The sequence below is a fragment of the Hippoglossus stenolepis genome, chromosome 19 (genome assembly GCF_022539355.2).
Source record: "Hippoglossus stenolepis isolate QCI-W04-F060 chromosome 19, HSTE1.2, whole genome shotgun sequence".
Classification (NCBI taxonomy): domain Eukaryota; kingdom Metazoa; phylum Chordata; class Actinopteri; order Pleuronectiformes; family Pleuronectidae; genus Hippoglossus; species Hippoglossus stenolepis.
Window position 1 is genome coordinate 7,180,637 of NC_061501.1, and position 14,933 is coordinate 7,195,569.

The 14,933-nt window shown below is 42.1% G+C and overlaps 1 protein-coding gene across 1 annotated transcript; it reads right to left on the minus strand.

Annotated features, from left to right (window-relative positions):
• Positions 1-212: 212 nt before the first annotated feature.
• Positions 213-13,318, minus strand: LOC118098602 (cyclic nucleotide-gated cation channel beta-3). The gene is given in 18 exon segments (XM_035142603.2): positions 213-944; positions 1,045-1,195; positions 2,688-2,840; positions 3,006-3,124; positions 3,274-3,357; positions 3,443-3,540; positions 3,813-3,972; positions 4,307-4,448; positions 5,930-6,052; positions 6,481-6,545; positions 6,658-6,744; positions 6,832-6,882; positions 7,684-8,210; positions 8,335-8,495; positions 11,266-11,365; positions 12,446-12,488; positions 12,932-13,015; positions 13,018-13,318. Coding segments are annotated over 18 exon segments (2,271 nt in total). The 5' UTR covers positions 13,120-13,318; the 3' UTR covers positions 213-923.
• Between the last annotated feature and the right edge of the window lie 1,615 nt (positions 13,319-14,933).

Below are 14,933 nucleotides of genomic sequence, written 5' to 3' on the forward strand. Positions count from 1 at the left end.
GTGGTAACGGGATCACAGTAGATGGTGTAAAATTAGACCGTGCTGAGGTTATTTCGGTCCCTCCCGGCTGCAGACTTCACAAACACAACCACTTAGTTAATTAGTCCCCGCAGCGTCCCCGTCTGGCTGACGGGATTAGACCTGAACGGGCACCGACAAACACAGACGCACAACCAGCGAAAAGGGAAGAAATGATCATTCTGGGAGTGAACTGTTGTGAAGTTGCGGGGTCGTTTATTGAAGCAGATACAGACAGGGATCAGATTGATTGAGCATAATCAATCCAAGTATTTACAATGATGGGTTGTCTCTACAAAGCCAATGAATGCTCATAAACAAAAAATGGCAGTATCCACTAGGGGCAGCAGTCTTTGGATTCAAATATTGCACATGTCATATATTTTAAAATATGTAAAATTGGCTTTTAGTTTAAATCCTTTTTCTGTTTGAGTTGTATTGCAATAATTTGTCGTGCTATTCTAATACAGTCTTACAGTCTTACTATACTTGATATATTATATTATATTGTTTCCATTCTGTCATATTTTTATATTTTAATCCTAACGTTTATTTTAAGATGGTGTGTTTCATTGCTTTGTTTTTGGGTGTGGCGAGACAGAGTGGTGCCACGTAATTTGCCATTTAACAGCCCCTTTTCTTTTAAAAAACAAAAATATAATAATTTACAGCATTTTCTATTTTATAGGATCACAAACTGACATTCCTGAATTGCTCTGCCCTCAGAGCATCGGTGAAATGAGTTGAAAAGCATTTACAAAAAAATAATCCAAAAATGGATTAGTGACTGACTCTTAAACGATGTGCTACAACACAAAAAAGCAGTCAGTAAAAAAGAGCAGTAAGATATTGAAAATAAAGCTGTACATTCACTCTCAAAAAAGAGATAATAAGAAACGAAAAAATCATTGTCCACTTGCAGCAGCCTGCAACACAGAGAGAACCAAACCAGAAGGAATCACTTGTTATGTTCAATACATGTAGATGCTTTGGTTTGGCAGGTAAAGATGAATGAAGAGTCGTTACCTTCATCCTGTTGATGAAATTTCTGTTGAAGTTTCCACCGACAGCTCGCAGCAGTTTGGGCGTCGCTGGTTTGGGTCCAAACAGAGCGAGACCCTTCTTCTTCTCCTCGTCGGCCTTCGCTACTGTAGGACCCTTGGCCTTCATCAGCTTCCTACACACACACACACACACACATATACACATTGTGACGGAAATGTCTTCTGATATTATATAAACTGCAAAACCTAATGAGCAGAGACAAATAACATTAAAAAAAAAAAAAAAAGTATCATAATATTAGAAAAATCAGTGGAGTGCATAACTACAACAAATCCTACACATTTCTATTTCTTCTAATAGCTGATTTTCTAGTTCTTCAATAAGAAATGTAAAAAAAACAAAACAGAAGTAGTCTGAAAACCTAAATGATCGCTTTGTAGCAAAAGATACTTCCAACATTTGTTTGGCTCTCGCCACGCCCAATCCTAACCCTAACCCTAACCCTAGCGCAAGGCTGATTGGCCACTGTACTGAGATCATGTGGATAGTGGTGGAAATCTTCCCCTATGAATTGGGACAGGACAGCCCTTCAAGAAGCCGACACGTCATCGGTAGTCCGATGCGAAAATACGTGAATATCATGCAAAAAAAAGATCGCTAGCATGCTAACGCCAGTATGCTAAAGCTAGCGCGCTCGCGATCTTTTATTTTAAGGTTGTTGTGAAAAAAGTGACCATAATACATTGAAATGATATTAAACTTAGATATTAACGTCATTTTAAAATCCTTATTAATGGAGAAAATACTACATTTGTGGGTCTCCCTCCCAGCTTGCCGGTGATCCGCAAGGCATTCTGGGTACCCCTCCGTTTGCAGTGAGGGTCTGAAAAATCTCCGTTTGGAGGGGTGTAGAGCCCCACCCCCTCCTCGGCCCCACCCCCTCCTCGACCCCACCCCTCCGTCCCAACAGGTATTGGGACAGCCCACCCCTACACGTGAGGGTAGGGGTGAAATGGGATTGGGCCTAAATCTGGATCATTATCCGGATCTGCACCAAATTTGAACTTTTCATAGTTATAAACTTTTAATATGCACCAGATGGTTTTCATTATTTATGCAATGTTTAAGAAAATGAAAAAGAAAAAGAAAAAAACTATCTGGCCCCTTAATCAAATCCACTCCAAAGGTTATTGGGTTCTTCCTTGGCCCAAACCACATCCCTCCACTAAGTTTCAAGAAAACGAGTTGCAAACTAACAAACAGACAAACAAAGAGCAATGAAAAACACAACCTCTTTGGTGGAGGTAAAAAGGGACATCTGAAACTTGTGGACCAAATAGTAAACTTCTAGCTGACAAGAAATGGTCTGCAAACCTGTTTTTGTTTCATAAAATGAGCCTGTTGCCAAATATCAAAGTAACATATGAGCGAAACGGCATACTGCCATTGCTGACTGACAAAAATTAAACCTTCAGTTATTGAGTAAAATAAAAAATAACAAAACCAAGATTAGAATTTCTTATAATTTGTTTTATTACTGTCAAGCGAGAATTTTACTTTACTTGGTTCCCTATTTCAAAAATAAAGATCAACTGCTAGAAAAAAAATGAAAAAAATGAATAACAAAAACACCTGTAACAACAGATGATAAAAGCACGACTCACCTTCCCTTCCTGGCAAGAACTTTCTGAGACTCGGGGTAGTGGACGAGGATGTCAAACAGGTCCTTCTTCTCCAGGACAAAGAGGTTAGCGAAGCCGTATGCTTTGACGTTAGCTGTGCGCCTGTTTCCTCCGTCTTTGGACGACTGCAACAGGCTGAGACCAAAAAATACATCAAAGAATCATCAGTGAATATTCCTACTTGGTGTTTCTTTGCGAGTGAATCTTAAAGAATAATCTCCTCATTAGAAGCATCATGTTAAACATCACTGTTGGAGTTTATCACAATGTTTAAAACAAAGCATTTGGACGTCATCTGACCTGATTTCTCCGAACACGCAGCCGGCCTTCAGTGTGACAAACACAATGCTGTTGTCAGGTCCTCCCACAACCTGCACCGCTCCACCTTTGATGATGTACATCTCTTTACCGATGTCACCCTGCACAGGCCGAAGCAGAGATTTACATGAAATCTGGATCAAACCACGATTTGAACTAAGAAACAATAACCCAAATAAAAATAAAGATCCCACATATGAGCATAGAAAGTCATCTCTAACATCAGTAAGCAGTAACTTTCCACACTCACTTTCTTCACCACAAAGTCTCCAGGTAGGTAGACGATTGACTTGAGCCTCAGCAACATGTCCACCAACATCTGCTGGTCGCAGCCCTGAGGGAAAATACACGGATTTATCTGACATCACGTCCAACCTGCAGTTTGCCTGTTTGCGGTGTCTTTTTTCATGTGGCTGTACCTTGAAAAGTTCAATCTTCTGAAAGGTGGCCAGGTTGATGTCCACGGCGATGGCGGTTCTCATCACCAGAGGCATTTTGTCCAGCAGCTCTGACTCATCTGAAAGGAGGAAGATGACAAAGACAGAGTTTAATCTGAGGCCCAACTGGGCGTTGCATGAGTCTGGAGCCACAGGAGGGGAAGCAGAACCGTGTTTTGATTCATGGTGAACTACTCAAGCGCAGTGACAGTGTTCCCAAGAATGAGACAGATGAACGGATGGACATTCCAACATTTGCACAACCCAAAAAACATAACACCTCTGTCCATTTCAGACTTTGTGACATTTTCTAGAAAAACCGAACTGAACACTTTGTGGAGAGTGTACTGACCCAGCATGCCCTGAGCGTCCCAGGTGTACGTGTACCAGGTGCGGACTCTGTTCTGCACCGTCAATGGGATGTTGTTGTTCACCATGTAGTCCACGGTGTTGTCCATGGAGGCTCGGAAGTATGTCTGTCCGGTTGTGGCTGCACCTATGACATCTCTCATCTGAGATGAGAAGGCGGGAAACAACAAATATATGAACAGAGGAAGACCTCTGTGGAACTGGATGAATGAATTACTTAAACATTTTGACAGTTAAGACCCCACAGGGAACCATGAAAGAAAAACAACGGATGGTGAGGTGCTAGTGTTACGACTAATGATCATCCACATTTCTACCACGACAGGTTTCCTCCATCTATCACTACATAGTAACGAGACAAATGTGGGAGGAGATGAAGACGAGCTGATTTAGTGACGCTAATTTCTACCAGGGTTTCAGACGAACTGAGGACGCTGTGATGGGTCATGCAACGGACACAGTGTGGCTCTATGTTACCTGTCCGATCAGACTGGAGAACACAAAGACGCCCGTGAAAAAGTTAGTCATCTGAAAGGTAATCTCAAAGACGGTGTGGGGCTCGTTAAGACCCCCGATGTTGATCAGACTGCGGACAGCGTAGTAGTAACAACGCAGGTACCTGTGGACAGGGTGGGGGGGGTGTTAGAAGGGGTCATCACAAACTACGCTCGCTGTAACTGGCCTGACGAAGACACGAGAGTGTGTGTGCGTGTGTGTGCATGCGATTCAAAGGATGCTCATCCTCCAAGAGCGCTGCACAGTTTAATTCCCTTGATGTCTTTGCTGCCAAATTTTCAAGAAACCTACAGTTGCTTAGGTTTCTTGAAAGAAATCAAAATTTTTACGACTTTTAGATGAAAATTAAAAAAAATAAAAGAAAGGAAGAAAAGAAAAACGTCATTTATGCCAAAACATGACCATATCATTATTAAAATGATAAAAAAATATTACAAAGAAACTACCTGGCCAAGAATGATGGACATAAAGAATGCCCCAAAAAGGTAGTTAGTCATCTGAAAGATCTGTCCGAACATGGTGTCTGGAAATGGCAGCTCAGCGATCATCAGCAGGGACTTCTCCGCATAGAAGAAGCAGCTGAGGTAACTGCAGCGGCAGCAAAGACGGAACATACAACACGCGTCATTTTCTCTGGATGACACTCAGTGATGGAGGTTTTATAAACTGCAACTAAAAACTCTGTTACTGTGCAACCAACACTGAAGTTAACTCTCTGAAGGTCTGTGTTGTATATAAATGAAATGTCAATCGGAAAATGTTTGGATCATTTGCAACTTGAATCAGGGTTACACAATAAACTTTTGTATAAATGTCAAACACAGAAAGACAATACTTTTTTAATGTTTTGGATTTTCTCCTAACCAGAAATGCTAGAAATAAGATATATCATGTTGAATTCAGAGCTCAAACTGTTATAATTTAACACACCTTTCCAATCACATGACGCTGCTGAGAGCTGCTGACAAGCTTTCAGCTTTAAAAGGGAAACATACAAATAAATAAAACATAATGTGCAACATAATGGCTAAATCTTAATCATAAAATAATGACAGTTAATATTTTCTGTCAAAAAACACAAGTTTATTAAAGCCTGTTTGGATGAGCTATTCATGATTAGCTGATTAAAAAGGCATACATTATCATTTTACAATGAAGTTAGAGATTGTGTGGTGGCCTGAGGAAGGTCCTCCACACTTTGCCTCTGCCACCCCCTCAGAGAACTATTAAAAAACATTTTTGACCTGTAAAATCTGATTCCTAGGAAATCTGAACAACTTCCTTAATGAGGAACATCACAAAACTCCTCATCTTTTTAGTTCCGTCCAACTCAGTTTTTGTAAATGGAAACTTCACTTCTGTTGAACTTTGTCTGTAAGTCACTAGTGTGTTGAAGAGGCTTTTTGAAGAGGACACTATAATGAGACTTAGCTTTGTCAGTAACAGTTTGGTAGGTGATCGCTTGTTTTACTTTTTACTGACTGGTCATTTTTGTACACTCCTAGTACTAGTGTACATTGCAGGCAAGAGAAAATACTCCCATACAATCAAACACAAGCAGGAAGACAGATGCAGTGTACTCACGCGCTGCCCAGGCCGGAGTAGACCCATTTAGTTTTGCCGATGCCCTGGTACTCTGAGGCCACGTAGTAGAAGCAGGCGTTGAGGTGGAGCATGAAGAGCAGATAACCAATGGTTCGAATCACTCTGACAGAGGAGGAAAGATGTTAACTGTGTCGCTGTGCTCCGCTCCTCTTTGCTTCCATTAAGTGGCTCCTTCACCACCATGGTGCCATAATGAACCATCATACAGTAGATTAATACAGGGAGTTTTGTAACCCCTGAAATAAAGTGCAAATGTAAAGTAGTGGTACAACATTAAAGAACTAAAAGAAAGAAGAGTCATGGTTCCTGTGGACAATCCAAATCCACGCACAACAGTTATCACCCAAACTACTTTCTGCTGAGGAAATAGTCCCAGTGAAAACCCTCCTTTTATCTACCACCTCCATCTTTCCACTGGTCCATCCTTCATGGGTTAAAAGCTCTTTTTAAATCACTGGGTGCATGAAGTGTGTACATTGACAACAATAATGGCGTTATCATAGGTTGTGACTTCCTGTCATGTGACTCACCTCCAGATGTACGCCTTGGCCATGAGGCTCTCCAGACGATCGCTGAACTCAAAGAACGTATCCGCCTTGATGACAATAATGAGAAGGTCGATGACGGGAAGCAAACAAAATGACCTCAGTGTGTTTGCAGGGTTGTCGGATTAAAACCTCTCCAAACATATACATGAGTAAATTCACCTTCAGCAGACGATTGGCTCGGAAAATGGATTTGAATCCAAACTGCAAGTACAGCAAGTCGAAAGGTACGAGACACAGCATGTCTATCTGTTGACGATAAGAGACAGGATGAGGACGGTCGCTGACGTTAGTTCACAGTCAAGTCCAAAGGTCAAAGAATTTACTTTACGATACCTTGAATCTCTCTGAGTCCCTGTAGTTCTTCTTAGTCATTTCTCTGTTTTTCTGAAAGGGAGAAAAGTGAGTTTAGACGCTGCCTGGTCTTCATCAGGCAAATGGAAAACAACAAAACTCAACACATGATAAAGATCTAATCCTTATTAGTGCCTGAAGAAAATACAAGAATGACACAAGGAGCTTCTCTTTCCTCCTCTTCATCACATCGCAGTTGCAGCCTGTCCTCGCTGCGGTTTCAGGGCTAGTCGAGGGTTAATAGCATGTTGCAACGTATGAGGTAAATTGTGATATGTGACTATGGGCTGTATCAATACAATTAACAATTGATATTGATAATTGAATAAATAGTGAATGATTTTCTGTGTGACAGAGAGGAAGAGAAGGAGAAAGATCAAATATCATACGAAACGATTTGAAGACTAAATAAACAAATCATTTAAAAAAGACAAGTAATTAATTCTGATCCTTGCGGGGGGGATTTATATCTAAAAATGAATTTATTCATTAGTTAAAGGGATAGTTCACCCAAAAATGGAAATTCACTCATTATCTACTCACCAGTTTATTGGATTTGGCTGCAACACTGTTTACCCCTGAAACTCAAACACTTCACCCACCCCTCCACTGGCACAGAGGTAAGTAGATAATGAGTGATTTTTTTATTTTTGGCTGAACTATCCCTTTATGTGACATAACTTGAGCTTTATGAGGAGAAGTTTATGGAAAAGTGCTTATAAAAAGAATCTATTGTCTATCTATTGTCCTGAACCTAAATGTGTTATTGGGCATTTACTGAACAAGGGCATGGTGTCGTATTCATTCTCACTGATGATCACCGGTCACACTTACTATGATGTCTCCGCCTTTGACAAACTGCTTGCGGGACTGGAAGAGGATGGAGTCCATGAGGTAGACGAGGTCGGCCAGCAGGTCCATTGCGAACCAGAAAGGGATGGCGGTCGCCGTGTGGTACGGGAAGCACAGGCGGGCCGTGACGAACCAGGTGTTGTAGTTGAAGGCCAGGGTCACCAGGCTCAGCCAGGCGATGTAGTGGCGGTCTGTGAAAGGGTCGATGGTGATCCCCACTACAGAGTCCATACTGTCCTCAAACGGCTTCAGCATGGTGTCCACAGTGCGCCACGCGGTTTCGGTCATCTTGGTCTTCATGTCCAATTTCTCCAACTTCTTCTCTTCTTCCCTCTCCACCTTCTTTTTCTCCTCCTCCTCCTTCTTCTTCTGCTCATTCTCCTTCTTCTTCTTCTCCTGCTCCTCTTTCTTCTTCTTATCCGCCTCCTCCTTCTTTATCCGATCCTCCTCGGCTTGTCTCTTCCTCTCCTCTATGACTATTGCGTAGTTGTCTTTGCGGAGCAGAGGTGCTGAAAAGACCAATATCAAGACTGAGTGCAATGTTCAAGATCAAATAACACTATCTCTGGTTGGTGCTGCAGAGGAGCTCTGCCCGGCCTCCACCCAAACGAGTAAAGCTGAGATTGTACTCACTGACAGGAGGGGTGATCTCAGGGGAAGAAGCGTACTGATCCACCACTTTCTCCTTGTACAGCGCCTGTCTCTCCCTCATCTGCTTGATGATGGACCGGAGCTGATCGTCTGAGTACCTATTGATGACGATGGGCGGGGGCGGAGGAGGGGGCTGCTCTGGTCTGAGGAAAACACCAAACACCACCAACATCAGACCACCATCTTTTTGTCTGATTTCACGTGTTAAGGTACAATTCTTACTACTTCTATGACTCATGGCCAATATTTCAGACGTGCAATCATGCGACAGTTGTGGTTCTTCATGATGCACCCACAGATTCTGCAGCTCCTGTAATGTACGGTATATGTATATTTGTATGGTGGCCCTGAGGTACAAATCAAACCACAACAACAATTCACAAAACAGGTTTTGTCTGCACATCGCGTGCGTCCAATCAGCAATGAGCCTTGTTCGTAGCAGGTACCTACCTTTGCTGTTTAGGATGAATGTCTTTGTGCTTTGGGATTTGTCATTGTTTTCTAATTTGTCATTGTGTTTTGTTGTTTTCCCTTTTGATTTGCTGATGTGTTTTGTGATTTGCTGTTGTGTTTTGCATTTCAGGGCTGCTGTAGTTTTAGCATTTTTTACGCATTTTCTGGGGCCTGAACTCTAATCGCGCTCATTCAGGCAATTATTATCTATACGTTACAATCTGAGCACCATACAGACTTTGCCGAGTTCTGTCTACTTCAACGTCGCAGCAGCAACACAGACCTCACTGAACACACATATCTGACTGCAGCTGCTTTACTCTGACTTGATAGAATATCTACTGAGTCACAGCAGCAGTGGAATCATCTGCTGATGTGACATGACGTGATCTGACTTATTGACCTAAATGCTTTCTACACAGTGAACAGGTGAGCTGCTGCATATTTATTTACAGTGACACAGTACACATGTTGATTCCTCTGATAAATCATTATAAAACTAGATTTTTACAGGAGGTTTTAGTTTCTGAAAGGATTGACTTCACCTGATAAGGAGTAGAGAAGGTCACTGATTTATTTATTTATTTAAAAGGGTCACTTCACCCAAACTGCAATAGAAATATAAGTTAAAATGAAAATGTTGACGCTTGTCCCTGGTGGCATGAGTCTATTTAGACAGTGCAGCCAAGGTTCATGAATTTAATTTGTGAAACAGAAATAGAAGCATATTATCTCTGAACAACCCACGTCCCGAGTCTACAGTTTTCACCGGAGCTGCTTTCTGATGAGAAAAGCTATCAACCTCCCACATATACCTGCCCCTCCACCCAAAACTGCTCCCCCCGCCTCACTAATCCCTGCTCAACCCTTCCTGTAGCTGTTTTTTATTGATGGGCACCATTAAGCAGAAGCTATGGTGTGATTTTAAGTGTCAAGTAAAGACATTCTGACTGTGTAGCAAAGACTCAGCTGATACACACTCAGCAGTGCAGACAGCAGGTCGGTGTTCGTGTGTCGCCTTCTAGTGGGCAAACTTTAGCAATACATCTGGCTGACCAGGGGATCCAGGAGTGACTGCGCAGAACGCTCTTCAGCAAATCTCTATCACATGTCTGAGTTCAGCTCTTAAATGAATTAAAACAAGCTTATTCTAATTAACAAGTGACACAGTAACGGACAAGAACTCAAATGGGGACATCAATACCTTTTCCCTGACACCACGTTGGACATGGTCTTTACGTGGGGTATTGGAGCACTATGCTGCTGATGAACTCAGTGCAGAAAAGTGGGTTTTATTATGATTTACTGATAGAAAGTAAAAGGAGTCAGTACTGCAGTACTCTCTGGTTCTAAGGCTGCACTACTCTCTGGTTCTAAGGCTGCACTACTCTCTGGTTCTAAAACTACATCTCTGGTTCTCTGGCTGTACTAACCATCTACTCTAACTGATTCTACTCTAAACTACTCTGGTTCTAAAGCTGCACACTCTCTTTCTGGTTCAAGCTGGCTGCACTTCTCTCTGGTTCTAAGGCTGCACTACTCTCTGGTTCTAAAGCTGCAGTACTGTCTGGTTCTAAGGCTGCACTACTCTCTGGTTCTAAAGCTGCACCACAGAATAACTTATGTGTACTCTATACGGTAATTAGTTGGACAACCGAATTTGAACAACAAACAAAACACATCTTGATGGTCGCCAGTGCAGGTCATAATTCTGTCACTGGACCAGATCGCTGCTTGTAACATTAAACATGATCTCTATCATCAGGCACTGCATTGTGTTCATCTGAGGTGAATGAGGTCCGTTTCTAACATGTCAATAAAGAGCTCACACCAGGCTCGCCCTGCTGTGGAGTGCAGTGCATCACCTGTGAACTCCTGACGCTCTCATGCTATTTATTCCACACCTCACTCAGACTAGAGGTGCACATTTCTAACTGCAGAGCCCCTAGCTCCTACATCCCACCCCCCTTATTATCCACTGATGAAACATTTACATGTTTTCTCATTTGTAAAAGTGTTTACGACTGTGAGCATCAAATCTCTTGTCACCCTTCATGGTTTGTATTGCTGGAGCAGAGGTAGCTATGGTGAGCTTCTTAACGCTAAAAAGCTGAAAAGCTTTTAATCCACTTTCTGGCCGTCCCTCTGTGAACATGCATATAGCACCAGGGGATAAAGATCTAACATGCTGGTTCATCTCTCAGGGTTTCTGTCTCTGTCTGCCATCTTGCCAGGGAATCTGACAGGTGATTAATTTGATACTGGTTTGGTGGATCAGTGTTGATCCAGGAGTGTGTTTCGTAGGTGGAATCTAAGAGTATAATACTCTATATCTACTCTCTTTAATTTCATTTAGTCTTGTGTCCTAGATCTTATTCATCCACACAACAGCTCTGGTAAAAAGCCACTTGTACAACTGTGTCGCTAAATCAACTGGAAACTTCAGCACAAAGGACTTACTCATCAGGTCCGGCTTGATTAGGGTTAGTTGGAGCTGCTGTAGTGCCAGGTGCTGGAGCAGGGGTTGGGCCTGGGGCTGGGGCTGGAACAGGAGTTGACTCTGAGAAAGGAGAAGAGAAAGATTTTGGAAAATCGCCTCCAGACTTTAATTTTATTCAGTACATCTTGTCAGTTTGCGTTCACTTTTTTCTGACTGTTTTATGGTAAAGCACTTTGTATCTGTCATTATCTTAAAAAAACCTTAAAAATGATCCTGACAGTAGCTGACTTGGCTTTTTCCTTCTTGGGAAACATAAAGTACCAGCCAACTGGCCTGCCAGCTCTATGTATCTAAGCATGATTTCAAGAAAGAGCGCTTTAGTTTTTGTTTAGTTTGATTCTCTTGTGGCATCATTGCTGTACTTGTTAAACACACAACTGTAGAGGAAAGAGTAACAAAGACAGATTCAATGTGACGATTAACCATGTCCAACAAGCCAGATTTTTGTTCAAGCATGTGCAACAGACAGAGGATAGTTTGAGTTAATTTAATAGTTTGGGGGGTATATTAATATTCTTCACATTCATGCTGCCCTTGAAGACCCACCTATTGTGCTTGACTCTACAAGACGTAGGTGTCTAAACCGAAAACAACACACTTAGCAAGTCACAGAGATTCAATTAATCTGTTAAATCAATAGATATATGTTCATGGCAATCGTTAAATCAATATACATGTCATCTTGATCATGAATTATGCCCGACAAGTGCAGAAAAAGCTAATCACAGTCACCTGAAGCTTCACAATTCTTAAAATGAGCAGAATAAGCGTCACAACAACTAAAATACCTTGATATGGTTGCTAGAATTGTTGAGGTAATTGTATTTCAACTGAATAAAGATATTATAATCAGCACTGATGTGTATTTACTGTTGAAGTAGCCTAGTCAGAGCATGTTCTGAAGAGAGTGGGTGTCAAAACTGAATTTAGATAAGCCTTTTAGTAAGTAAACACCATATTCATGAGGCTCCCATGAGTTAAAGAGCCTTCCCAGTATCTAACCACAGGCTTTGGTCCAAGGAAAGCAGAGGGCAGAGAGCTGAAGACAGCCCAGTTGACACGAAGTCAAACAAAAAGGGGCGTACAGTAATTCAGCTTCTCTATGTGTCATTTCAGCCTCTCAAATAAACGATGACTTACCCTGCGGTTTGGCCTCATTCCCCTGATCGGCCGCCTTCGCCTCCTACGAGACAAACCAACATGTTCGGCTTCATTACTCAAACCACAATCATTAGAGAGACCCTTTAATTTACAGAAGTTTTTTTAAGAAAGTGAATTTTGCATTTGACAAATTACCACCTCGCCTGATGGAGACTTCTTAAAAAGGGCCAAGTTTGAGGTGAAATGAATGTGAAATGCCGAAGAATGATTTCAACACTTGAGATCTCAGAAGAATCAAATGTAACAAAATCTGCTGGTTTACAAGCTGGATGCAGGATTTCATTTTTCGCAGCTGGGATTTTAGCTTTGGCTGCTGCTGCTGCTGTTACTGGCACAAAGTGAACAGTATGAAAGCTGCTCCACAAAATACAACAGCTCTCAATACAGCAGGGATGAATTGAAAGTATCAGAAGCTTGTGAAACTGAATATAAAACCCACTTTTCCCTTCTTTCAGCACGTCTTACCTCGGCTGGAGCTGAAGCTGGAGCTGGAGCTGGAGCTGGAGCCGGATCTGGAGCTGGAGCCGGATCTGGAGCTGGAGCCGAGCCGGATCTGGAGCCGGAGCTGGAGCTGGGTCGGGGGCCACTCTGGTGGTCCCAGGAGCCGTTGGGACCTTCGGGCCACTGAGGAGGCCCTTGAATTTACTAAACATTTCTAGAAACCTAAAGGTGCATCTGCTGTGTTCTCTTCCACCTGTACGAGGGGAATGCACGGATTCCTCTTGCCCCACAAGATCCCCTCCTCCGGGCTTAACCCTCCCCTTTTCTGCCTGTCCAGCTCTACTTCTTCTTCTTCTCCCCCTCTGTTAAAGCACCACGCTGGTCCTGATGGTATTACTCCTTTTAGCACCACTAATACTCTAGCACGCTGAATAGCCCCCACCATCACCAGTGACATCTAAGCACATCACCATCTCATAAGTGATCGCAATAGGCTTATGGGTGACCACTAAAGCAGGGCTGAGGCCCTGGAGCAGTGCCTGTACCAATGCATCTGAGTGCATGTGTGAGGAGCTCAGCATCTGGTCGCCTACACTGCAGCACAGACTGTTTACAGTCTTCAGTTTGCTGCAAGAAAATAAATTCATCCATGCACACAGCACTTTTACTAAACTAAACTAAATGATCTAAATAATCTCTGTGACTTTAGGCAGACATTATTTCATTACTGGAGTGAAACACAGAAAACAAAATTCAGATTTATTATAAAGTTTGAGTGGCAGGCCCAAAACTAATGGAGCATGTGTGTGTGTCTGTCAGTAGCTCAGCCTTTAGTAAAGAAAAGACTGTGGCTTTAAATTAAAGCTGGTTTGACATACATTAATTTGTAAATTTAATAATAATAATAATAATTATAATTGTAAATATATATTATAAATATAGTTTATTATCATTATTATTATTAATAATGGTAATAAAAACAATAATAGTCAGATTTTTAATTACCGTAGATTTCTTGGTGCTACCATCTTGTGGCCATCAGAGGAACTACACCTTAGAGTATTACAGTACTGACATCCGCACTATCAAAATGTGAAGTTCTCTATTCTCTACTGCACTTCGGTCCATCCTCGGAGAGTAATCCCTCACTTGCGTTTCAACGCATTTCTTCCACTGTTAACCTTTTTTTTGGTTAGTTTTTCATTACTCGTTAGGGTAGATAACGTTGTTGGTAGATAAGCCTATGAGGCAAATTGTGACACAGACAAATTTGATGGATTGATTGATTGTCTTGCTACTAGACTTCCAGTATATGTGGAATCAACAACATGAATAGACTGATACAGCTGATACAGAGAGAAACTGTAAGTTTGGCAATTTCTGCTCACAAATCTCTCGTCGTTGTCGTTTTCATTATCTTTGCATATTTTCCTGTTTCTGTTTATCTCTTATCTCCGTGAGACATTCTCTCTCGTCATTAGGAATCTAATTACGCCTCTATTGCCCATCCCCTCAGCCCGTTTCCTCGCTGTTCCACTCCTCTTGTCACACGGGAGACCGAGCAGTGAAAATGCCGCAGCGCTGCAGACGGGGTCTCGACTGCAGCCGTGGGCTTCATGTAATGTATCTCCAAGCGTGCTAAAGGATCATTGACTTGTCTGGGGCTGAGGGGAGGGCGAGGGGAAGAGGAACCAGCGAGAGTTGATGCACTCCCCATCTTTCCGCCATCCAGTGATGCAGAGAGATAGGTCATTAGATGCTCTGCTCCTCTTCCATTAATCTAATTAAGCCTTGGGGGTCGGGCCGAGTCCCTGACATTACTGGGAGGGAGTTCGATGGATATTCTAAGGGAGAAAACATTGGTCTTTTTGTTGTTTACTCACTGTGCACTGATGGAAAAGTGCAGATGCTACTTTAGTGTACTTGCTTTGTTGAAGAAGTAATAGTGTGTCATTCTCAGATTATACATTAGTTACACAAAGTAGACTACAAGAAAGCATTTAAGGGTGAGTTTAATGTAACACTG